The sequence below is a fragment of the Dreissena polymorpha genome, chromosome 13 (genome assembly GCF_020536995.1).
Source record: "Dreissena polymorpha isolate Duluth1 chromosome 13, UMN_Dpol_1.0, whole genome shotgun sequence".
Lineage (NCBI taxonomy): Eukaryota > Metazoa > Mollusca > Bivalvia > Myida > Dreissenidae > Dreissena > Dreissena polymorpha.
The window spans coordinates 72,676,691-72,703,575 of record NC_068367.1 but is presented as its reverse complement, the minus strand read 5'-3'; the positions used below and the strand labels follow the sequence as shown (position 1 = coordinate 72,703,575).

At 34.8% G+C, this 26,885-nt stretch overlaps 1 protein-coding gene across 2 annotated transcripts in view; it reads right to left on the bottom strand.

Annotated features, from left to right (window-relative positions):
• LOC127854455 (phosphatidylinositol 3,4,5-trisphosphate 5-phosphatase 2-like) overlaps positions 1–26,885 on the bottom strand; it is a 55,506-nt gene that overhangs the window by 1,197 nt on the left and 27,424 nt on the right. For both annotated transcript variants that reach the window (XM_052389499.1, XM_052389500.1), the window contains exons 4-23: positions 26,211–26,351; positions 25,224–25,317; positions 23,604–23,681; positions 22,866–23,015; positions 22,291–22,426; positions 21,074–21,271; positions 12,985–13,155; positions 11,900–12,043; positions 11,385–11,481; positions 9,935–10,079; positions 9,067–9,166; positions 8,712–8,803; positions 8,115–8,196; positions 7,297–7,442; positions 6,512–6,569; positions 5,475–5,566; positions 4,105–4,292; positions 3,057–3,121; positions 2,134–2,345; positions 1–1,380 (exon numbers count right to left, since the gene is read on the bottom strand). The exon at positions 1–1,380 is cut by the window's left edge and continues 1,197 nt beyond it. In XM_052389499.1, coding sequence (XP_052245459.1) covers positions 2,302–2,345; positions 3,057–3,121; positions 4,105–4,292; positions 5,475–5,566; positions 6,512–6,569; positions 7,297–7,442; positions 8,115–8,196; positions 8,712–8,803; positions 9,067–9,166; positions 9,935–10,079; positions 11,385–11,481; positions 11,900–12,043; positions 12,985–13,155; positions 21,074–21,271; positions 22,291–22,426; positions 22,866–23,015; positions 23,604–23,681; positions 25,224–25,317; positions 26,211–26,351 — 2,221 coding nt within the window. In that variant the 3' untranslated portion in view covers positions 1–1,380; positions 2,134–2,301. The remainder of the gene's footprint in view (positions 1,381–2,133; positions 2,346–3,056; positions 3,122–4,104; positions 4,293–5,474; positions 5,567–6,511; positions 6,570–7,296; positions 7,443–8,114; positions 8,197–8,711; positions 8,804–9,066; positions 9,167–9,934; positions 10,080–11,384; positions 11,482–11,899; positions 12,044–12,984; positions 13,156–21,073; positions 21,272–22,290; positions 22,427–22,865; positions 23,016–23,603; positions 23,682–25,223; positions 25,318–26,210; positions 26,352–26,885) is intronic.

Below are 26,885 nucleotides of genomic sequence, written 5' to 3'. Positions count from 1 at the left end.
AACGTGTTTTGAAAACACAATGTATAATAAGCACCATTGGGACCATTGAATGCTTAACTGAGAAACAGTACCTCAGAGGGATAGTACTCAATGACTACACGCTATGAAGATGACTACTATACCTACCAATATGTACATCTTTGGGCCTTGCATTTAAGAGAAGTTATTTTTACAGTCAGACTTACCAGTATCCAACTAGCTTAAAATAAGCATGTTCTGAAAAGAACTAGGACAAAACTGGTTTTATTACGATAAAATGTCATGGGAAAAGCAGTGGTTATAGTATGACTCAAATGTGATCATGGCCACATCTCAATGACAGTTCCAGTATTACTTCATAAAAGTCACATCAAGTCTCATTTCAATAAATTTGTTTAGTTGTTTTTTGCCATTTGCATAAGCGAATAAACAAACTAAGCATACAAGCTGTAATATATCCACATTTTTTCACATATGGATACATGATTTCATCTCACTTGTTAGATCTTCAACACAAATTGTTAAATGTTTCCCAAGATTGTTATCCTTATAATTTATAAGCAACGATAACAGATATATAAGCCAATCATACAAACATATAAATATATAAAATTATCAGTTAAGTTTTGTTATTCTGAAACGAATATTTTTTAACCTTCTATGTTTACTGATATACCTAAGAATGGTTATTTAAATATAAACATAAAACAACTTCAATGTCTAATTTAATATAGTATTTAATTTCATTTATGAAAACAAGTGAAAACTGTTATATTTTGACATTAATATAAAAGACACATCATGCACATGTTGAATGGCTTCAAAATGCGTAAAACAAACTGCAATAACAACATGAGCAAGTAAGCTGCAGAGCAGAGGCAATTGTTGAAGGGGTGTTATCATTACATGACCCCCACTATGGCAAAACGGGGTTTATAGCATATGCATTGAGTGTCGCCAAAGATCCGGGACGCCACTTTCCGCTTTATGGAATATGTCCTTTTATAGATATTTCTTCTAAACAAAAATCAAGTCTAGGTGGAAAGTGTCGTCCCTGATTAGCATGTGTTGACTGCACAGGCTAATTTAGAACGATGCATTAGGCATATACATAAGCCCGCTTCAATAGAGCGAGTCTGATACATGGTATATACAAAGACCAACAAAATATCACTCTTGATTGAGGTCTTTCACGCTGCTCATGATGACTTTCTGGTGTTCAGGCACGTCTATACCGATGTTTCTTAAGTCGGAAAGTTTGAGCTCCGTCAAGTAGAGGAGGCTATCCCAGCCGTTCAGCAGGAAATTGTCTGCGTAGCAGGAAAGATTAAGCCCCGCCAGCCACTCATCAATGGAGGTGGGCGCGTAGCGGGTGTCGTGCCTCGCGCCCGGGACCTGGTCCTGGAAATGTTCCAACAATAAACAGGGACCCGTATTCACCAACCCATCCTTAGACTTAATTTATTGTGATTTATTGTTCACATGCTATGATTAGCAATAATGTCCGCAACAAAATGTCTACGTGAAGAATAATGTAGATAGAGGCAGTTTATGCCAAGTTTGACTCAAAATTGGAGCTTTACTTGTATATTCCCATTGAAAAAATACTATTTTTTCAAAGATGAACTTGTCTAAGAACTGTTTGGTGAATATGAGACCAGAGTTTAAAACTAACAGTGTGGTCCAAACTTATTATTTCACTCCTTCTTAACAGAACATGTTGGGGTTTGATAATTGACGTTGATGCAAGGCAATAACTGTTTTAATAGCTAGTATAATACTATTATTCCTGTAAAATAAATATACATAAGAATATTTTAAAAACTATTAAAACAAGTATATAGCTTTTTCTCAGTAGTGTTCTTTGCCCAATTATTTACATGGTTGGCTGTACTCAACACAATTTAAGGCATATCACTAAATTCATTTAACCTACTCACCTTTTCCGTGGTAAGTTGATTTACCTATCGTTAGGACATATACAAAGCACAATATAATAACCCATTCCCACACAGTTATATATATGGATTACGAATCTAACCTCATATTTATAGGCCATCGCTATACTTACGAAGCTACCAGTCTGCTTAATGTTATATATATAGTTATGGACAGAGTTTTAACCTAAATTCACTCAATTATAAAGACGCTTACATCTCTATGCGGGTCAGTACAGCGGCTATCAACGATGTTGCTGACAGTCTGACGGAGTGTTACCCTTGACTGGAAACCATGCGCAGGCTGCATTGAGGTGGGACCGGGCTTCTTCTGTGTCTGTGGGGAAGCACTGGAGCGATGCAATGGATGGTCGGACACATACATCTAAGGGTCCTCATACTGGTATTCAGTGTCAAAGGCGATCAAACCTGAGAGCAAAATCAACAGATTTATTTACTTTACATTTAGAACAATTTTACAGACCATTACATTTTAACTCCAAGTAATTATTTTCAAGCAAATTTAATCAAATGAACAAAAGCAATGACCCTTATCAAGTAAGGAAAATAGCAAAATTGTTTTAAAAGAGATATTGAGTGCAAATTGTGACAGAAAATTTGACTTTCCTTAGTAGAAAGTAATTTTCTGCAATTGAATCCATAGAAATATTTGATTAAGTTGTTACAGTATTGTAAACATGCAAGCGTAAAATTCAATTATCTTTTTTTTACATATTACACAGGTATATTAAATTGTTATAAAACACAAGGACGTTAATAGGACACATAGAAACAAACACTGACTTGTTAAAATGTGACATCTATGGCATTTAATTGTACAAGGATCAAGTAGTTCTCTGTGTTTTAGGTATTACAAGGGTTTTGTTACAGGCTAATAAGGGACAACACTTTCCGCTTGTATGGTATTTTTCCTTTACAGAAAGTCTCTTCTTAGCACAAATTCAGTTAAGGCGGACTGCACAGGCAAATCTGGGACAACACTTTACGCACATGCATAAAACCTCCTTTCCACAGAGCATATATATTAACAATAGTATTTGGTTAACAATAATATTTTGATAACTAAGGATCATTATTTTCTTAGAGTGTTCACGTAATTCATTTTGTTTCAATACTTACTGTAATTCCTATGCATTGTTCTGGTGTTGTTTTGCTTTCCTACTGTACGAACATGGAATTTGCCGCTGAAATAGAATGTGAAAGTCTTGTAAGGAAGTGCATAAGTTATACAACAATAGGGTAGCTTTTTGTCATTTATGATAGATGAATCAATTGATTACCCCGCTTCATCTAATGCACTGTCTTCATTTATACACTTTTCAGGATTTAGCGATAGCATAACGGCAGGGGCGCCCCCCCTTCCATCTGTATGCTCCATTCATTCATTCATTCAAAATAACTGCTATCCTACTGCACCTTTTTTGAGTTTATTGATAATTTAATAGAGTAAAAAACTGCATAACATGCTTACCTAATTGAACGTGCTGCAAGGATGATTTAATATAACTAGTTAAGAGGAAACAGCACTATTAAGTCACTTAACATGTACAAAGTTTACCATCAGACTATTTTTCATGAAAGATGTCTACCTGTCCCCTGGAATTTTTTTAATATCTCCCCAAAGAGAAAGTATCGGATAATAGGACTGCCTTTTATCCATCCAAACTGTCAGTCGTTAAGTATGTCTTTAAAACTTTCTAGTTGGCGTGATATAGCCTATATCCTTCAACAGATTATAGTGAAACTTGTCTCGATCAATATAGGAATAGAGATGATGTGCAGAATGCATCAGTCATGCTGACTCAAGTTCAAGGTCTTTTTTAGGTCAAATGATACAGCCTCCATGAAAGTATCTCCATAAAACATGCCTGTTAAGGATAATGTGACAATGTGCAGTAAGTCAATCATGCCTGCCCCATGTCAAAATCAGTTTTCAAGGTCAAATGTTTTTGCCTCCATTTATTTGTCTCCTGTACATTTACTATAACCTTTAAAGGATTTTAATGAAACTTGACTAAATGTTTAGGTCCTTGAGATGAAGTGCAAAAGTCATTCATCAGTATGCAAACTGCACAAACTAATCTGGGACAATACTGTTCACACATGCATTAAGCCCAGTGTTTGCACAATGAGACTCAATAAAAAAAATTCGTGTCTAGTTTCTGACCTGATCCTGCCCACCTCCTCCCCCTGGTGGTAAAGTAGGTACTCAAAGTCCTTGTGCTCCTCGGAGAACATGCCGCGAAGGCTGACCACACATTCCCCGTAGGACTCATCGGCCGCATCCTGCGCTATCACAGCTATCAATATGTGCTGGTCCTCCAAGTAGCTTTGGTCCGCAAATAGAGGCCGCATCTGATTATGATGATTTTTTTTTTTTTTTAATATTTGCTGTTTTGAAAAGTATTCCAGTCATATCATGTCAATCTATTTGGTCCGCAAAAAAGAGGTTGCATCTGGGAATGACACCAACTTCTTTTTTTTGCATATTTTTACAGTTTTAACAGTTTTTTTTGGTTGAATCATGACTGTTTGTTAATCTACTGACACTTCATCTGGGTAATGTGGTAAACCAGTACTAACAGCACATAATTATGCCAGCAACTGACAACTGCCCTACTTTAACCCTTTCCCACTCAGATGCAAAGTGCAAATGGATATGTGCAAACAGCATAAAACCAGAACAGCCTGCGATTTACTCGCAGTCTGTTAAGGTTTTATGCTGTTTGCTGCTCATCAGTATCTAAGGGTTTGAAATGACGCCTTTAAAACTTGAATCAAGTAAGAAAGGTCTTTAATTAAAGTTAACTTTCTGAGGGACTACAAATGCTTCAAATACGTACCTAAGTGGTAAAGGATTAATAAGCAGCGAGGGGAATCTCTGTCTTTGAAAGGATTTCATAACTTGAACCAGAAATCCACAAATATGTAGTCCAGCGCTTTACCAACTTAACTTGCAAGCCTGTTTTAGCGGTTTTGTATCGTTCATGTAAAGATGCGTGATTTTTTAAACATATTCGAATTTGCATGTCTATGATAATATGTATCCAAGCTCTCTAAATAAAAAACTATTTCATGTTTGTATTACAGAGAGTTTTAAATCTGTCATAAGATGATAGAACAAAAATGGCTAACAAACACTGCAGAATTGGATGAGAAATATATAAACTTCATCATGTAAAATGTGAAAGTGTATTTCATACCCCGATCTTCAACTTTTCCAGACATTGGAGAAATAACATCATGATATTTATTGTTAAGATTATAAATGGATCATTTCATGTAAAAATGAGTATCATGCTTATTTAGGTTAATTAAGAAACAGGATTGCAAAATGATTTTTGTTTTCAAAACCGACACAATGTTCAAAGCTTGCCAGTATCCTCAGTTTAATTTACCTAGAGGTTTAAGTACCATATTAACAATTTAAAGCATAATTGTAATTTTGTGTAGGATATCTTAACTCTGGTCACTGAAGCTTCAAATACACATCTACTGGTCAAGACAGGCAAGATGGATGTTACTGATGTTACTTACCTCAGGCAAATTGGTCTTGAGCCAAACAGGGACAGTGAAGAAACCAATCTTGTTCTCCTTGAACGAAGTGTTGGGCTGGCTTCTAAACATGTCTGAAACAGTGTGGGCATAATGATTATAAAACGAATTCTCCTGAACAGAGACACAAAGGACAAAACACAAAAAACTGATCACAGAATCTAACAAATGCTCTTTAAGCAGATTCCTTTTGAAAGTGAAAGTCTTGTATCTGAATGAGAAACATTTTTCACATACATACAAAAAAATGATATTGTGAGTCTTGAGAAAAAATATAAAATATTTGTTAAGAGTCTGATATATTTCAACAAGATAGGGCAGTAACTTATTCTATCCTGTTTGTGAAACTTATACGCCTCCATATTTAAAGCGAGTATTCACGATTTTGTCAAATATTTATGAACTGATATCAAATGTGTAAAAAACTTATTATACATATATTTCAATATAAATTAAAATAAAAGTTAAGAAAAACATGTGTCGAGAGATGCCAAATAAACCAGATATTTACTTCTGAAATCGAAAATGTCTGTACAGTCGAATTCGCCAGCATTTATACCATGCATGTACAATGTGAATCTAAATTTAGTTTTACGGATCATTTTCATTTCCTGCAACAATATCTATTTATACGACACACACACACACACTTACTCCGATTGTAAAAAAAAGACGAATGCTTCGGTTATTGTAGGAAAATATGTACGAAATATCTTCGTCACAATCGGCTCGGGGCACTAATTTGTCTTTGCTGCATTTTATGAAATTCGTCTTCAATGTTAATTTTTATTGCCTATTTTGTGTTATTGTAACATATTTGTATCAATATATTACAATTTAACTCATATAAAAATCGTATAATCTTGCTTTAAAGAAGTTTTTAAATATAATCGATACAACTTTACTTTTTTGGTGGGAATGCAAATGCTGTTTGACATTTGACGTGTAAATTATAAATCCATGGGAAGTTGAATATAATATTTTTAAATACATTTTAGCTGTTTTTGAAAAACATTTACCTGGCAAGCAGGAGGAATAGAAACTCAGTTGGAAGTATTGCTTGCAACATGTCTTCACCTGCAAAAAGTAACAACTTCACAACCTGCAGGATTGAGCACAAAACTATCATATCTTACGTAGAAGCAGATATAACAGTTTCATGCTAAACTCTTGACTTATGAGCAAGTAATGCTTAAGCCTAAACAAATCACGATTGTCATTCTGGTGTTACCGTTCACTTAACGGTTGGTTTGTGAGAAAGAAAATAGCGTTGTTGTGGTTGTCCTTTAGTTTATTTTCATTTCATATTTACAATACGGTGGTATAGGTGAATCATGTGTATTCAAAAAATAAATGATTTCATGCTAAACTCTTTGAAGACAACTGACGTTTTCACTTGCATCAGCTTCAGTAGTTTGTCAAGTAATCTTTAAATAAGAAACAGTTCTTTTTTCTGCATGACAAATTAAAAATTACAATATTTATATCAATAGAAAAGACATTCAAACAGATGTTATTCTGACATACACAAATAATTACAATTTCCTTTGATTTAATTTTGACATTATGGCAGATGGAATATCTGTGCAAAATTTTAGAATAAACAGGCGTGTATTATTTCTTACCGTTCTTGAAATTGGGTCACCTATGATGTGTGTTGCTTGAATTAATAGCATGTTGGTTGCAATCTATCAACAGCAGTTTGTGCATATGCGTGTTTTTCAAACTGTACAATTCTTGAAAAATAGAATTTCATAGCATCAAGATTAAGAAAGATGTTACACGCATTACAATTCACTAGTACCTGTGCTTCCACTGTGGTAAATACGATGGTGACGGGGGCCATTTCTGAGAGGGACTGCAATGTCTGGATGAACTCAGAGGATATCCCAACATTGAACGAGGAGAACACCGGCCTGTGGTCGCTGCTGAGTATGGCATCAGAACAGCCTGCAGAATTTCAATTCAACATCAGTTGTGTTTGTTTAAATGTGTATACTAATTATATAATGGCAGTAAGTTACCGCTAAAAACTTTTGACCCGACCCAAAGAAATTATATGACCCGTTTGGGCCCTTAGTAACTTAGGAACTCATGCATCTTTGATAGCCAGTACTATGTTTTTCCAACTGAACTAGCAGCCAAGCTACACCAGCGGTAATAATTATAAGAATAACATCACACCTGAGGAACTTATTACATGGTTACACGATTATCAGTAGTAACAATAATATCACTTCTCAAGCCAATGGCATTGATTACATGATTATCAGTTATAACAATAATAACACACCTCACACCTAATGCATTGATTGCATGATCATCAGTATATAATAACAATAATAACACATCTATGAAATTATGTACACAATTATCAGTTATAACAATAATAACACATCTCACACCTATGGCATTGATCACATGATTATCAGTAATAACAATAGTTAAACCCCTCACACCTATGGCATTGATAACATGATTATCAGTAATATAATAAAAATATGAGGCACTTACTATATGATAATCATTTAGATCAATAATAACACACCTGGTGCACTCATTACAATTTTGTCAGTTATACTGCTCGTATATATGTCTAGATTATGCAAAATAGGTACATACCATAGGCTACGTTTTCCACAAAGGTTCCAGGATATGACTTCCACAGCACACGGTCACAGTAAGATGGAGCATTGATTCGCACCTGTATACACATGTTTTACTTATCAACACCTATCAACAAATATATAACTTATCTCATCAAACACAATTAAATTAAACACAAGGAGACGTACGTGCTTAGTAAAGAATAGTGTTAATAGTATTATCAGTGCACAAAACCAAATCATATGTGAATGTTGAATTCTGAGATGTCACTATAACATATATATCTCACCTAAACCCTGGCATTGCTTTGTCAGAGGTGTGCCATATATAGGACCAATAACTGGGGAATACTTGGATTACTGCATTTGAAAACTGTGTCTTGCACATCTATATTCAAGGGGATGACACATTTTAATTTCAAATTTTTAATTGCTTGAGAAATTACAAATAAATAAAAATCAACAATATTTTATGAACAGTAAAAACAACCATCTGATGGACAAGAAAGGTGACTCCATCATAACCTCCTTTTTCTGGTATGATCAAAGTTTTAAAAATCTAATAAAATGTTCATACATTGGACCCAATGTATGTGAAGTATAACAGACTTACCCCTGTGGTCTTGACCTGTTTCCAGGCATATTTGTTACCAGGAACATTTCTTTCAAGTCGATATGTTGGCAAAAATGTAACTTCTGCCTCTTCTGCAAATGAAATAATACAAAATGATATGAGTACATGAAAACAAACTTTTAATCACTTGTTTCTAAAAACTGCACACACCCACAACCCAACACCTGAATGTACTTACCCAAAGCTTGGATTTTTTTTAATATTGCAAAAAGGAAGCACATTTGTACCTGGAAATTATTGGAAACCCACTTTTACTGACAAATCCATACAAAATCAACTATCCCCGTCCTGAAAGTTTATCATAAAGGTAAAACAGTGTACTGTGTGTGCTTACGGAAGCCGCTGAAAGATGTCTTGTGTTTCTGCTGTTTCCTAAGCTGGTCTCTCTCCATAAGGAACCCTATGTCCTTCTCATGGACCTTGCGCAGGATCATCTGCACACACAAAAATACATGGAGGATAATAGCTTTGTGTCAAACCTGATCCATGTGTCAAACACAATTGAGGCATAAAAAGCCTATACCATGTGTAAAACAAAAGTGAGGCATATAAATCCTGACCCATGTGTTAGACACAAGTAAGGTATAGAAAACCTTACCAACACGCCTGGGCAGGTGATAAACACGTCCATGCCAAGTACGTTATCACTAAAACACTTTTCACTAAAACACTTATCTAGTATCTTATTTGTCAATTTATTTTCTTTTTATTTGCATCTTGGTTTTAAAACACACACAGCTTGCATATAAAAAACACAAGCAAAACATCATGAAACTTCTTGAAAATAATGTGTTCATTTTATATGTCATGACCTTGCATACTGAAATAAGTTTATACAAAGAGATACATGGAAGGAGGGAAAGGCGGGATGAGGGACGACAATGGACAATAAAAGTATATGTTGCGGAAGTCAGAGAGAGAGAGTGTTTTCCTTTCACATGTATAACAGGGTCCTTGTGATGAAACCATTACCCAAACCCAAAATAAATTCAGAAAGAAAACACTTCCACAATCAGAGGTTGCACATGCCTAATAGACAGGAAATGCAAATCCTGCTGGTAATTAATGAAATTCATTGCGTTTTGTATAAATATAACAATATTACACTCTAATTATCCCAATTGCAAGGCTTAACAATGCAAAGTTCATACTTTGATAGGTATAAGACCCATTTCCAAAGCACAAACGACTCATGCCCTTACCTTTATATCCTCCTCGATTGGATAGTTGAGATCGCCCAGCCAGAACACGTGTTGGAACTGACTCGTGATGTCGAACAGTGACAGGTGCTTTTGCCCCAGATTCAAAGTCAGGTTCTTCACAATGTCACGGAAATTTTGGTTCCTCCTGAAATTTTGGTTTTATTTCAAAACATGTGTTTGCATGCTGAACAGAACATTTGAACTTAACAGACCAGTCATTCGAAAGAGCTTGTTTCAAGAGAAATAAATGTAATTTCACAAAAACTTGAAATGAACTGTCAATTTATGTCTACTAACACTTCACAATTGGTTCATACTTATTGCACTGAACATTCTTGAGTTATTGTCAGCATAAACGTCAAAGCAACCACTGCCGCCAACAACACCTACACTTGTAAACTTGCAAAAGTTACAATATTAAAACACTCAATAACATTTCTAAAGCAACATTAAAACTTTATATTTCACTCAATAAACTTTTCAAAGCAAAAGTTATATTTTTTTACTGTACGCAATAAAACTTCTTATGCACCGTATAATTTTTGTATAGATTAATTATTAACTGATTTCTTCACAATTTAGCATACATTATAAACTTAGCGTTCAAAATTATCTCCTAAAAATTTAATTAATCCATTAAAAAGCATTTAAGTGTGTATTTGATATGGGAGTGTACTTAAACAACACAAGAACTTTCCTTTCATAATTTGAAAGAAAGTGGCTGTGTTTACCATAAGATTTGATTATAAGGACACAACATTGATACTCATAAATGGGCATTTTTTACTCTTAAACTTATGTTTCCTTTCTAGTTATACGAACAACCATTAAGGGTAAAATACTATGCTCTGTAAAAATCTTGAACATTCATGTCGAATTATTAAAGGATGATGCATTTTGTCAAGCATGAAATGCTATTGCAGGTAGATTTACCTTATCATGCAATATGTATATAATGTCAGTCTCAAAAATATTTTGGTAAAATTTATATAATGAAGACACAATTATTATTTAGTCTACATTTTATATGAATAATAAATAGAGGATATTTCTTGGATTCAATCGAATATCGATTTTATTTCACGAGTGATCATAGAAAATAATATTGTCACGAGTGGCGCAGCCACGAGTGAAAATATGTATTTTTTATGATCACGAGTGAATTAAAATCGATATTCCATCAAATCCAACAAATTTTCTTTTAATTTTATGCTTTTTTACTGATAATGTACATGTACATTGTAAAAGAGTTAAACTGGATAATTTCGCTGGATTTATGACGTCTTTTCGTTGAAAAAATGACGTCATTTCACAGTAAAACAGTGAAAAATATCGATGTTCACTGATATTTCTCTATAAACCACCGGAAAGCATAAAGTAAAAGCTACAATTTATATGGCAGAAAACATCAAAAAACATATCCCACTACCAAACAACATGATTACCTTACCTATTACACTTCTCGTCCCCAGATGTCAAATGAGTATTGATGAAACAGAACGAAGTACCGTTGAAGTAGAAGGAAATTGCCACAGCCCCTTTGTTGCCTAGAAACAAGATATACAATGAATTATAAAATGGCGACATCAATTATGTCCTTCTTGAAGAAATTGTATTAACATTAATATAACACACTTAACTTAGTATTTTTGCATAAATTATGAGCTTGTACTGATTCCTACAGATCTATATGTATACTTCATTTTATTCATATACATGTACCAAAAGTTGCATTATACAGTTGTTACCTGTACAGTATTGTTCTATTTTGTTGTTGTTGTTGTTGTTTTCAAATTTCTACAGTGCATTGAATTTTATTTAAGCACCAAAAACACGTTGAATACAGCTTTGCACAATTGTACACACGTTATTATGTAAAGAATTTTCATATGTTATATACTCCGTCCGCTAAAAGCTTTTCACAATGCTTCCATATGTATTGGTGGTATGATATATAACCAGCACCTAAAGCGTTTGCAATGCCAGTCCTGACCGAGCTGCGCTGCACTCTGGTGATGTGCGCCTTGTGTTCGGGCTTACACAGTATGGCGAGACGTATGCCCCACAGAGAGCACACCTCCACCAGCTCCATGTCAATTAGGACACATGCTGAAACTAGAGTCAGGAATTCAACCCCTTCCAAGGACACATGCTGAAAGAAGAGTGAGGAATTCAACCCTTTCCAAGAACACATGCTGCAACAAGAGTGAGGAATTCAACCATTTCCCCCTCGGATAAGAATTTCTATGGGTTGTAGTCTCTTAGGAAATCAAATTGCATTAAATACCTTTCTTACTTGATTAAAGTTTTAAAAGCTTCATTTCCAACCCTAAGAAAACGATGAGTAGCAAACAGCTTAAAACCTGAACATAATGTGAGTTACTCGCAGGCCATTCTGATTGTATGCTGTTTACATATAGCCATTTTTACTTTGCTTCTAAGGATGAAAGGGTTTAAGGGACACTTATATGATAGTATTGACAAGTTAAAGCAAAACAAATATTCACTCATAACTTAACAATTTATACTTTTCGACATTTTTGTATTTGTTATCTTAAAGATTACATCGGTATCCAATTGCTGGAACTGTAATCTTTTGTTGAATATGATTGTGTTAATCTCCATAAATTTAAAAACTCTTTGTTTGTTAATTATGCAAACATTTTCCATAAGTACAAATGCTTATATGCAGCAGATGAATACACAATACCTGAAAACGTGTACAGACACTTCCGAGTTTTCACGCAAAATCAAATTAATGTCTGTGTCTTAAATGTATGTCCAAAGATCAGTTTCAACAAGTGTTTTTCCCACAGATGACTCCAGAAAGTCTGTCCAAATACTCCATATATTCAATAGCATCCGCCATATATTTGATTGCGTTTCTATGGAAACATTTGGAACAAGCCAAACGTTGAATTGATATTCCCCACCAAAAATAATTTTTTGAAAGACAGATGTACAGACTGACGGACTGACAACCCCAATTCTATATTCCTCTGCATTTGGCAGGGTAATACAAAAAAGGAAGAGATCGCAATATTACCTACCTTTAAGTCCTGCCTTGAGCCGACTAACCCAGTCCTTTTCTGAGGTGCTGGACTGCTGTGTGCCCACTACGTACACATCATGGGGGATAACTCCCAGCACCCGGTCACGTGAGGCACCCGACCCCATGCACTTGAGCCACGTGCTGAAGCAATTATTCATGGCTGCATTACCTGGGAAATATACATCAAGAATAACGAGCTATTATCAATAGTTTTGTAATATATCAGGCGAGGTATGGAAAAAAATAAATGGCGAGGCATGCCAAGATGTTATTTGATTCGTGCTTTGCCTGATATATTACAAAAAGATCAGGCAATAACCTGTTTTCATGTTTTAAACAGGCCGTTTATCATACCATTACGTCCCCAATTAATAAGAGATAAGTAAACAACTCGATATAACGCTGCATTTTTAGTGGGAATAAATATGATATTGACGTTTGATGTGATTATAATGACGTCGTGAGCACTTGCGAGAAATATTTGTATAATATTTGTTTGCTGTTTCTTTTTGAGCCTAAAATTTGTACCATCTTGGTATCAAATGTTTTTTTTCAAATGAACCTATTTTTATTTTACTAAAAATATGATGACTTTATTGTTGGTTGTTAGTAATAGGACCTACCTCCAAACATCCACTGATATATATATATATATATGTCAGATATCAATGAGCGGTATGACAAATAAGAATATAACAACAGGCTCTTTTAAACATCACAACCACGATGTACATCTTTGATTGTATTGAATATTTGATTTGAATAACATCAAATATGAAAGTGCAACAATAATATTAACAATAACTCTATGATAACATTGAGGTAGCATCTTTCTATATTTTTGACACACTTGGATACCATATAGAATTGAGAAGGTTGTTGTGTACAATCAAAGAGACCAATCCTTAAAGATCCATAGCAGCTGCAAAATACTATAAAATACAAAAAACTTCCAACAAAAAAAAACACGAAGGGTTTTGTTACAATTGGAAGATCCAAAAACAAGTAACATTGCTGTAAACACATTTAAATACAAACATTCTGCATCTTTTTAGATTCTAAAAATCGTTTCATCATTTCATCTTGTTTCGTTTAACGATTTATCTTCAGTTAGGATTGGATTCATTCGGTTTGATTATTTAATTTTATACCATTTACTGCTATTAGAAAAAAACATTTATTTAATATACAAACAAATAGACATACCACAGTTTAGTATATCAACAAACATGCATGCATATGTTTGGTGCAGGGGTGGCGAAATCTCAAAAAACTATACTTGTCTACGGACAACAATTTAGGAAATTTAACTTGTCCGTTGCTGAACTACACTTGTCCGTTAAACTTAATGTTTATATAAATTATAAACGCATTTATTGTTATACCTACACATGTACCATTCTAATCAGATAACATAGTGGCCAGTTTCTTAGAAAACTGATGATGGCAACGGTGTAATCCTCGTTGAAATTGTGCATTTCATGCGTAATATTGTCAAAACATTTTTTCATCACGTTAAGCGTTTTAACAAAGTTGAATTAATTACACGCAACTGTAAACGTTTTGTTTTATTCTCAAATGAGCATAAGTAAATGTGTAATACAACAAACACTTCTGAATTTTAATGACAGCCATTTCCATATGCAACGTAACTATCCGTCAATTCTCAAATGTGTATGAAATAACATGAGAAAAACATGATGTTAGAATTTAGCCAACATTTGGTATGGGAAGGTATAAAACCCGGAAATGTCCGGAAAACCCGGAATTCTTTTAGGTAAAACCCGGAAAAGGTAAAAATGGTTATAAATGCATTATAATTCGATATGAATTATAATGGTACCGTTGGAAAGAAGAGCCTCCTAAGCTTCTAACGATGTAAACATATTGTAGGGCAGGGTCGGGGTCGGTCTGTAAATTGCGGTCAAAGTCCGTCTACTTTTAGTGTTTTTTTCGCACACAAAAAATGCCTCATGGAAAACCCGGAAAAGGTAAAAGTGGTTTAGAGGAAACAGTTTTATTAATTCGATATTAATTATAAAGGTACCTTTGTAAAGAGGATCCTGATAAGTGCCTACGAATGATTTTGATTTATATATTATATTGAGGGTAAATAGAATATATGATGGCTTTTGTTGTCGTGAGAGAAATAAGGAAAAGACAGCGGGTGGTTTGACTATTTTCCTTCATGATCTTATTTCTGGAGTTAACTTATTATTTTATTAAAAACATGCGACGTTGTTTTTGTTTCATTTCATTGTGCCTTAGAAAGTTACAGTTATGTTGCCCTGGTGAACATACAACCATTGAGTAGTTGAATAGTTTAATCAAATTAAGCGTATTCTCTTTTATTGCAGTTTGATTGAAATTGTCATGCAATTAGGTTAATTAGTGTTTTGCTTTTGAAGGTTTTTTTTTCTTTTGGCAAAGTGTTATGTTTCGGCACCCTTAAACCGGGTCTAAACCTCAGGCTATGCGTTGCTTTGCATTGGCCATGTTAATGCGGGGACCCATGTGTGTGTCGTGTTTTTTGTCTTGTGTCTAATTAAATTGCAATTGGCCATCTGCCTAAAATGACCGGCCTTGTTTTGACGATACAATAATTTCCTGCATATGCAACTTGATATTAATGTTATTTATAATTGACATTGGACTCGAATCTGTTAGTTCATCCATAATACACAATTATTAAACAGCGTACATTCATCAGCATAATTCGCTAAACGTAATGTGAAGCGATGTATCTTATTAGAATTTTCAAAACCCTATTGTGTGTGTTTCCAAAATAATCGTACATTATGATAATATGACTATATTTTGTACAATCCTGACAGACGTGTTAGCTAATCATATTTGCGTAAATTACTTGTATTGCCCTCTTTTCGTTATTATTGATGAAAACACGGAGCTTCATATCACGTTCGGTTATCTCTAGCGCCACCTCTGTTTGGAGTTGTATTATTTATTGAGTCAACTATACTTCCAAGATGGTACTTGTAACCGATAGTAAAAATGAAGATAAGTAAGTTTATATGTCTTCGACGATATCACAAGTCCCTTAAATGTAACATGTGGTAAACAGCAATTAAGATTAAAGAAACCTCAGCTAATTTAAATTACGTCATGCACAACACGTGTAAAACATTGCCCAATTACCGGGGTCTTTGTGCCGATGTCGTTTGAACCGATAACAAACACAACAACCTGTAATGATGGTTTAATGTACAATGAACAGGATTTGATGTGAATAAAAGATAATATATCCCTTTTCCGTATATACAAGAGAAATTGAGAAACATAAGTTTCAGTCTCGTGAAAATGTGACATTTTAAGTCGTGGGGACAAAGCTGGATGAAGATCCTTATCGCGCATGCATACCACAGCTTTAGTTTTACATGAAATTGGTGGGGTTATCACAGGGGAGGGGCGGAGGCGGGCACAAATCTTGACCAAAGCGTGACCAAACGATCGTTATTTGGGCATTCATAACGTTGAATATAAGTGACAAGAGTGTGGTGCTTTATGAAAATTTCGATTTGGGGGACTCAAAAAATGTATTTGAAAATCTTAACAAGTATTATCAAAGTACGGAATCCGGATAGTGCCATTAATTATCTCGTCCTCCTTTCATTATGGGCGATAGAACAAGTAATATCGATAAACATGATGGTTATAATGACTTTGTTACGGTGTGTGTTTTTCAATAACAAAAATGTGTCACTATGAGTTGTGTATTGGCTGCAGCGAATCTACCGTGTATTTCATTTCTGGAGAAGATCCTATCAGCAGCTAGGCCAGTGTTGACCAATTCACTAATTAATTAACTAATAAGGATCTTGTGTATTTATTTTTGATACAGTGTATTAATGGCTCAAATCTCATTATTGCTGGTATGACACACCGTACTTTGTACGACTAAACAATGCAAATGAAAATAAATCCAGAAACAGAAACTTAAGTGAAATGGCGAGTTGATACGGATTAAACATTATATAGTTCAATATAAGTATTTACAAATATACACAATCGATCTTTAAAAAAATTACATGTTTTTTTTTAATTCCGTAGTATTGTTCTGATATTCTAGATGTGTTTAGAAGATCATCATATTTTCCAAACATTTACAGGGATATTTTTATGATATAATAGAATAACATTATCACTTACAAGCGGGTTTTTAAATTGCCTCGATCAAAATTACATTCTCAACCTTATTCAACATATGAATTATTGTATTCTTTACTAATTAGGAAACATACATGCATTCCTAAATGAAAACTTTATTTTCAATATACATTCTGTTTTTGACGGTAATAGCCGTTTTACTGCGACAGTGAATTGTTAGCATGAATTAGCTTTACACATAAGTATATAGCCTCTGTATGGGGGAATTAGGTACAGTCCGACAGATTCCTGTACAATTGAGGTTAATAGAGGCAAATATTACAAGGGCCAGAGCTACCTAAATAATAGGCAATATATAGCTTCCGGCATTAACGTACAACTGCATGTCGCCCTGAAGAATGTCCATGAGTATAAATGAAAATCCATTGACATAATAAGAGGAGATGGGTTCACAAGAAATTATTCTTATACTAAGTATATTGAACAAATAATCCAAGGGTCATTATTTCAGTTTAACGGTAAGCAATATTTAAATTTCCGAATAAATGACGGGAAAGCTTATGTCCGCCCCTATGAAATCGACAGGAGGGTTTTTATCCGGATGCCTTATATCCCTATTATATGCATGTAAAGTGATTATGTCGAAAGAAAAGCGTGTTGCACGAAAATCGACTTTAAATACTCCAAACTAAATTTCAGGGTCGGCAAGAAAAAAAACGTAGGGTCGGGTTACCGGAAACAATTTTACGCTTTAAAACTGTACCTTTAAAACAGAAAATGTCATAATTTGGTAGGGAAATCAAACAACTTATACCAACCTACAGCGCACATCTGATATTGAAAAAATACTTTTGCATATTTAAGGAACGTCATAAATTTTCCTTCACAACGATATTATTTTAATTCAAGTCGGTAGAACATATTGCTTTTATAATTACTTTTATCTTTTCCGAATTTTACGCAAAACATAATTAGGCATTAGAAATCATAAAACTTTACCAACTTTGGACGCTAACAAGAGTGCTAAATTGATATTGTAAAACATTATTGTTGCATGTTTTTACAAACCTCTCTACTAGGATACCATTATAATTCATATCGAAAAAATAATATAGCTTTTATAATCACTTAAACATAGGTTTTCCTTAAATATCGAAATCTCTGTTTTTTTGTATTTTATATTGTGAAATGCGCATTTTTCAGCTGATTCGTTTGATATGATTATCATGACGCTATGTTAAAAAATTAAAATTTTATTAAGAAAACATGTGCATCACATGCACAATTTTCTGGATGGACGGACTTTTTGACGTTACGTCATAGCATATTTTAATAATAACACGAATATAATATTGACACATTATTTAAATTTTATTAACCTATACAATTACAACTATTAATGTAACACTTGATCAATATCAAATTTCGTATTTTGCATGGTTTGTTTTTGAATACACGTTTAAAAACAACAAATAAATTAAGTTGTAAATAAAATTAGTTTAACACAATACAAACACATACCATATCTCCAGGTTAATTTCAAAACTGTGTTGACTGCCATTACTACGAAAGTACAAGTTTTAAATGAAACAACGAAATAAATCCTGAACTTCTTCCATTTAGCTTTTGTTTTGACATTTTTATTATCTTATATTTATTCAAACCAAGTTATACATGAACAGCACATTCGTCTTTAAATACTTATTGTATGTATACGCTGCCCTGTATCTTTTTGAGCAACAGTATTTAAAAGTAGTTTATTAAAAAAATAGACTTGCAAAACCAGCATAGTTGTTGATAACCTGTCATCAGGCTAACGGAGTTCACATTTTGCAAATGCATTTTGTGTTTTGACCTTTTTGGTCAGTCATCCTGGTTATTCACAATATCATGAGGCGTTTATGACACAAAGGTTGCATTATATCAAACCATTCAGAACAGTAGTATTATGTTATAACGTATTGGGTTGTTTGTTACATGGTTAACACGTACTACATTATTTTTAAAATGGTATCAACGCCATTGATAAGAAATGAAGCATTAGGAAGACTAGCAAGCACTGATTAACAAAGTATAAAAATGAAGTGTCTTGAAACATTACACTTGTTTATATTTGCGTACACAACCGGATTTATAAGCGGGATATTGTGAGTAAAACGCCGAAATATATTGCTGACATAATTATTTTGTTTACCAAATATATCCGCTCAATATTTACGCCATTGCTTTCGGATTGGCCATACGAGTCAAATTGTGTCGTATCATATGATCAATTGTTCAAGTTATCTTCTTTGTGAGGGAAAACTATTTGTTTCCTGTTAACGTGTTATTTGGGGTTTTATCTCAACATAATCTGCCGGTCTTTACATCCATGTCAGTTGGATTTGAATGAATTTTCTTCCTGTCCAATTGTGTCGTATCATATGATCAATTGTTCAAGTTTTCTTCTTTGTCAGGGAAAACTATATTTTCCTGTTTACGTGTTATTTGGTGTTTTATCTCAGTTTATGTCAGTTGAATTTGAATGAATTTTCTTCCTGTCTTTTTTTAGTTTCGGGTTTGAATTATAAAATTGGAAAACCATTCAAGCACACGCGAGTAAGTTGTACTTCAGGAAGTAGTGTGATTTTGCTTTAAATGTATAATATTGCTTCATAAGCTCACCTGAAAATACGTCATGATGTTATAAGTCAGTCGTAATTGTATGTGGTGAGTTCTACCATTCAACTCGGTTAAAACCACAGCGGTGTTTTAAAACAGTATTTCAATATATAATTTTCATTTTTGCAGATTAAATAAGCCAGGAAATGTAATGTTCAAATTATGCATTATATATATGTTTTTTATACATAATGACTATTTTACCGTCTTTGTCCAACTTTAATATAAATTGTAGTTGATTCAAACGGAACACTTCACCCAATCAACGGACCTGTTCGTAATCAAACTCGGCTTTCGGCTTTTCACGTCCCAACGTTTGTGAGTCTAAAAATTTAGTTAGGAGCGATGTGACACACTCTGGGTTTTCCGGACATTTCCCGGTTGTATACCTCCCCTTTGTTATTAATAATGCATTTTAAAATTTAAGACGAACGTTCAACATTTAGGTACGGAATGAACGAGCAAACCAGTCTGTACACAGACGGGCCGAATGTTGAAAATGCGGCATGCTAGCCTCCTGGTCTCTTATCATGCTTATAGAATAAGCGAGACCACTGTGCAGGAGAGTGCCCATATTTTAGCTTGATTGCTCCGCAAATAGCACTGACAATGTTATCGGGTGTCAACATCCGGTTTTGTAAAACTTAATAACGGCTTAAATACAATCTATTTTTTTGTATTTCTCAACCCGACTGGTTTTCCACGGACAACTTAATTGAAAAAAATCAGTTGCCCGGACAAGCAAATGTACGACTCGGGCAACTCGGACATTTGATTTCGCCACCCCTGTGGTGAATAAAAATACATCGCAATGCTTCTTGTCACACACAAAAAAAATAATCCATGTTCCATGCCAAACAAACAGGCATATATCACCCATGTTCCAGGTACAAAAATAACATCATTATCCATGTTCCAAGTATCCACTGAATAAAACCTCTCCCAACAACAAGGCATATCAATGTTTCATGTCTAAACAATATAAATATTTATGTTTCATGTAAAAAAACACACAAAGTAAACCCATGTTCCCAGTCCAAAAAACATCCTACATTCATACCAATTTTCCATCTCCAAACAAACAGACACACCCATGTTCAATGTTCCAACGAACAGGCATTACCATGTTGAATATACCAACAAACAGACATACCCATGTTCCAACAAACAGACATACCCATGTTCCAAGTCCCAACAAACAGACATACCCATGTTTCATGTCCCAACAAACAGACTAACCCATGTTCCATGTCCCAACAAACAGACATACCCATGTTCCATGTCCCAACAAACAGACTAACCCATGTTCCATGTTCCAACAAACAATGATATCTGATCGATTTCAGCCTCGGTTGAGTGCATGTTCTTCATCTGTCGTATCTGCAGACAGAAGTTTTCTCGAGCGTGAGGGTCTGCAAACGAGTACGTCTGCTTCATCTTGCCGTCCAGTATCACATCCAAGTTGCACTTGTCCTTCGTGCTCTTAATCAGGTGCAAAACTGAAACATTCAAAAGGAGTCATAGCCCTTTACCACTTAGATACACCCTTTGACACGTTTGAAGACCCTTAACTCTTTCCCCTATAAGAAGCAAACTGAAAACGGCTTTTGCAACCAGCATTAAACCAGAACAGATTGTGAGTAACCCGCAGTCTGTTCAGGTTTTATGCTGTTTGCTGCTCGACAGAAACTAAGGGTTTCTTAATCTATTGAGAAAGGTATTTAAGTAAATTTATCTTTCTATGGGACTACAAATGCGTAAACGTATGTATCTAAGTGGTAAAAGGTCTAACAATCATATTGAATCAGAAGATCTTCCTAACAAGATTCAAGTATTGGAAGTTTCATTTCCAACCCTTAGATACTGATGTGCAGCAGACACCATACCAACAAAACAGACTGCTAGTTACTCACAGGCTGTTCTGGTTTTCTGCAGATTTCTTAGAGCCATTTTACTTCGCTTTTGAGAGGAAAAGAGATTTTAGGAAATAATGCCATTAAAAGATAAAAATGTGTGAATACATTAGCATCTGAAATATCTAGAACACTTAGCGGCTTCCATATAAGACATAACTATATCATATTATATATAATACTTTCAATACACATAATTCTTTCTGATTTCATGGCCGATGATGCTATCAGAATCAAAAACCCGAAGCAAACTTGCATTTGTTATATGATAAGGCGCTAGCAGAAACAAACAATTGAAGTCGAGCTTGCTTCTGCCATGTAAGAACGAGTTAGCAGAAACAACCATAATAAGTCGAGTTTGCTTCTGCCATGTAAGAAGGGGCTAGCAGAAACAGCTAATAGAAAATAAAGCTTGCTTTTGCCATGTAAGAAAGAGTTAGCAGAGAAATCATCATTAAAATACATAATTTACTAGAATAAACAACCTATTGAAATCAAGCACACTTCTGTTACAGAAGCTGCTAGACAAAACAACCAGCAGACATCCAGCTAATTTCTGCTACAAAAGGAGCTAGAAAAAAACAACCAATACAAATCAAGCTTACTTCTGTCATGATCGAAGGAGCTATGCTCAGGGATATGTTTCCCAGCCACCTGTAGAACGGAGTACTTGCCAGTTTGCAGGTCTACATTCAGAGTTATCTTCGACATTACTTTACCACCATGCTTGATTTGTTTAACCTGTGAAAAAAAGGAAATCAACATCATACAACTTGGAAGGGTTTAGTGGATTGCATCATATCAGTAAATATTTGAGATGGTAACACATATTGAAACAAAAGTTAACTGATAATAAAAATTATTTGAATATCATTTTATCCCACAAACAGTAAGCAAATATCTCTAAAACATTAAAAATATATAGAACAAACAGTAAAGATCTATCCAATTGGCACCAAACTCTTTTGATCATTAAAATAGGTACAAACTAATTAAAGTATTTTTTGTTCAGTTTCCAGTTAAATAAAACATCATGTTCATAGATGACCTGAAGCAATGTTAAGAATTTTTATTTTAGAGAAAAAGATACAATTAAGAATAAATGTGTCAACACTTCAAAAGCTTTCTCAGACAATTTTAGTCATGTATCTAACGCACACACAGTTGCACACATACATACCTCAAACTTGCTGAGTGGAATGTAAGGTAGGTACTTGGACTTGAGGAAAGGACCGGCGACTACGCCTGCCACAAATTCCTTCTCTGATACATGACTGTCCAGGAACTCGTACTCCGATGGAATCGCCGTCAGTTGAATGGCATCATGGGCCTGAATAAAACACAACAGTACATCAGGGCCCAGATTAAAGAAACATTTATGACCCCGCTCTGTGGAGACGTGGTTCAATGCATGTGGGTAAAGTATGTCTCAGACTAGCCTGTGTAGTATGTACAGGCTAATCAGGGGCAACACTCTTTTCAGCAAAAATCTTGTTTAAGCTAAAAGGGTTATCCCAGATCCTAGACAGTCTTTTCTGTCTGGAAGATGATATGTATCTGACACATATATTTTATTAAACTTCTTATTTGTCCCTACACAGATTTGTGAAGAAAAGCTTTGTAAACATTGACTTGCTTTTAACCAATATATATAAGCCTTGCTCTTGGAAAACGGTGTTTCATGAAAGTGTGTAACGTGACATCCCACATTAGCCTGTGCACTCTATACAGGATAATCAGGGACAACAATTGCAGCTTTCATGGATTTTGTTTGTTTAAAGGAAGACTTATCTTAGCACAAATCCAGTTTAGACTGAGAGTGTGTCCCTGTTTAGCCTGCACAGGCTTATCTGGGACGACACTTTACACACATGCACTAAGCCCAATTTTCACAGAAAGTGGCCACCAGTGTCCATACCTCTGTCTGGATGGTCAGCACCATTGTCCTTACACGCGACATTTGTTCCAACAGGGAGGGCAGGCCAGAACCAGTCAACTGAAACATCACATAAGAGGAGTCCGTCAACTTAAAATCCTACATAAGATTAATCAGTAAACTGAATGTAATGTGAACCAGTCAAATGAAACTGAATATGACAATAATCAGTGAACTTAAATTGATCACAAATAAGTTCATGGGAACTCTATATGACATGAACTAGGAAATTTAAATATAATATGATGAGAACCAGTCAACTAATTATTTACATGACCACTCAACAGTCATGTAAAATATCATATTTTGTAAACCAATTAACTAAACAAGAGCTGTTTGTAAAACATGCATGCCCTCCATATGGGCTGTCAGTTGTAGCGGCAGCCATTGTGTGAAAACGTTTTTTGTCACTGTGACCTTGACCTTTGACCTAGTGACCTGAAAGTCAATAGGGATCATCTGCAAGTCATGATCAATATACCTATTAAGTTTCATGATCCTAGGCCTAATTATTCTTGAGTTATCATCAGGAAACCATTTTACTGTTTCGAGTCACTGTGACCTTGACCTTTTACCTAGTGACCTAAAAATTAATAGGGGTCGTCTGCCAGTTATGATCAATGTACCCATGAAGTTTCATGAACCTAGGCGTAAGCATTCTTGAGTTATCATCCGGAAACCATTTTACTATTTCGCGTCACTGTGACCTTGATCTTTGACCTAGTGACCTGAAAATCAATAAGGTCATCTGCCAGTCATGATCGATGCACCTATGAAGTTTCATGATCATAGGCGTAAGCATTCTTGAGTTTTCATCCGGAAACCATTTTACTATTTTGAGTCACTTTGACCTTGACCTTTAACCTAGTGACCTGAAAATCAATAGGGGTCATCTGCCAGTCATGATCAATGTACCTATGAAGTTTCATGATCCTGGGCAAAAGCGTTCTTGAGTTATCATCCGGAAACCATCTGGTGGACGGACCAACGGACGGACTGACATGTGCAAAACAATATACCCCCTCTTCTTCGAAGGGGGGGGGGGGCATAAATTTCTTTAAAAGGAAATAGTCATTAAAAGTATCACATTTCACTTAACAGTCCTTTAAAATATCACGTGAAAGAAACTCGTAAACGGAGAAATACATAACAGTAACCAGTCAACTAAATATCACATATAGGGTTACCTGAAATACCACATGTCAGGAAACAGTTTACTAAATATCATGTCATAAGTTTCGTGACACAAAATCCAGATACTCAGATATTAACAACATACAATAAGTTTAATATTCCAACTTGCATGTATGCATATTTATGCCATACATTGCGCGTAAAATATAATTATAATTTTCATTTTACATGACACAAACAGAGTTATATATAGAAAAAGAAAAATAATTTCATCTAACAGGTTATTAGAAAAAGACGTTTCCTTCAATGTACAATACAGTTCTTAAGATACTCACCAACACTCAACTGTTTTTTTTCCCAACAAATCAGAACAAAAAGGAGTTTTTAATTTGCACAAAAAGTAATTATCACCCAAATATGTCTTCATATGGTAAACATTCCCGTCTGATTGTGAGACTCTACTCGTACCTTTAGTTTGGAATCCAGTGTGGAGTGTTTTCTGTCCCCGACCCTCAACAGCTCATGGAGAGTGTCAATGTTCCTTATGAACTTGTCCAGTTCTCTACAAAATAAGAAAGAATTATGCAACACCTTTGAGTCTGGGTCTTGGTGGAACCAGTACATATTAGATCTATACAGCATTATCAAGGGTGACACATAATATCAACACCACTTCGATGTTTTTTATTTGAACATCCTGGTAAACACTGGTTGTCATATTTCACTAACATTTACTCTATGAGCCTTGCTTTTGGAGATGGGGTTTTAATGCATTTGCATATCTTCCAAAATAAGTCTGAGCAGTCTACGCAGTCTTAGTAGGGAACGACACTTTCCGCTTTAATGGTACTTTCCTACAAAGGAAGTCTCTTATGCGAAAAAATCCAGTTAATGCGGGAAATGTCGTGCCTGATTTGCGAAGCAGACTGCACAGGCTAATATGAAACGACACTTCACGCACATGAATTTAGCCCCATTTTCCCAGAATGCAGGTCAATCATTTTTCACATGAAACAGATGATTGTAGAAAACCAAGTATAAATAATGAACACAATTCATACATGTTATGTATGCAAATGAAATAAATGACTATCAGAACAGTTTTGACAAGCTATAATAACAAGTAAATCAAAGAAGCGAAATGCTCCTCCATGAATGGTTTTATTAATTTGTTTATATTATACATTATATGGACTCAATTTTAAGTCCATATGCAAAAATTATATGCCGCATTCTTGGAAAACTGGGCTTTATGCATGTGTTTTACGTGTCATTCAAAATTAGCCTTAGCTGTCTGCCCAAGCTTATGAGGGACACAACTTGCTGCTTTTATGTGTAAACGAAGTCTCTTCTTAGCAACAATCCAGTCTATGCAGAAAGGGAAGTCCCTAGGACTTAACATTTAGCCAAGTTTCCCAAAACGCAGCTCATTTCATAGCTCAGTGACTAGATTACCTCCTGAGTCCATCAGCTGTGGACTCGAGTAGCTGTGAAAACTCGTGCAGTTCTGAATCCCCGGCGTTCAGAGAGGCAGAGTCCTTGGACACACCTTGGTCTATGTAGTCCTTCAAAGCCTGCTTGAACTTGGCTTCACACCTGAGCGGTCAACAATGTCAGGTCATCAAAGTGAATAAATCATGAAATTAATTAACATTTAAAGGTTCAGTTTTAAAAGACACAGATTTATTCAATGATCATTTTTAGTGCAGAATACAAATCCTTAATCAGCATCAAATATCAAGATGCTATCTTCAATATTGCAAAACTTATGACCAAGGTTAAAGTTTTGGGACAGAATGACAGACAGACAGAATGACAAACAGACAAGCAAAAAAAATATACCCCCGATCATTAGCTCCAGGGGCATAAAAATACTAACATGTCATCGCCAGATATAGGTATTTCAGAGTTAAATTGAGCCGCATTTTGGGGAAAAGGCCTTTATAAAAGTGTGTCAGATGTTGTCTCAAATCACGGACAATTTTCGCTTACACTCAATTTTTGTTTAAAAAAGACATCCTTTAATCGCAAAACTCCTTAAAAGCAGAAGTGTCGTCCCTGATTTGCCTATAAAAACAGCACATGCTTATCTGGAACAACACTTCACACACATGCTTTAAGCCCAGTTTT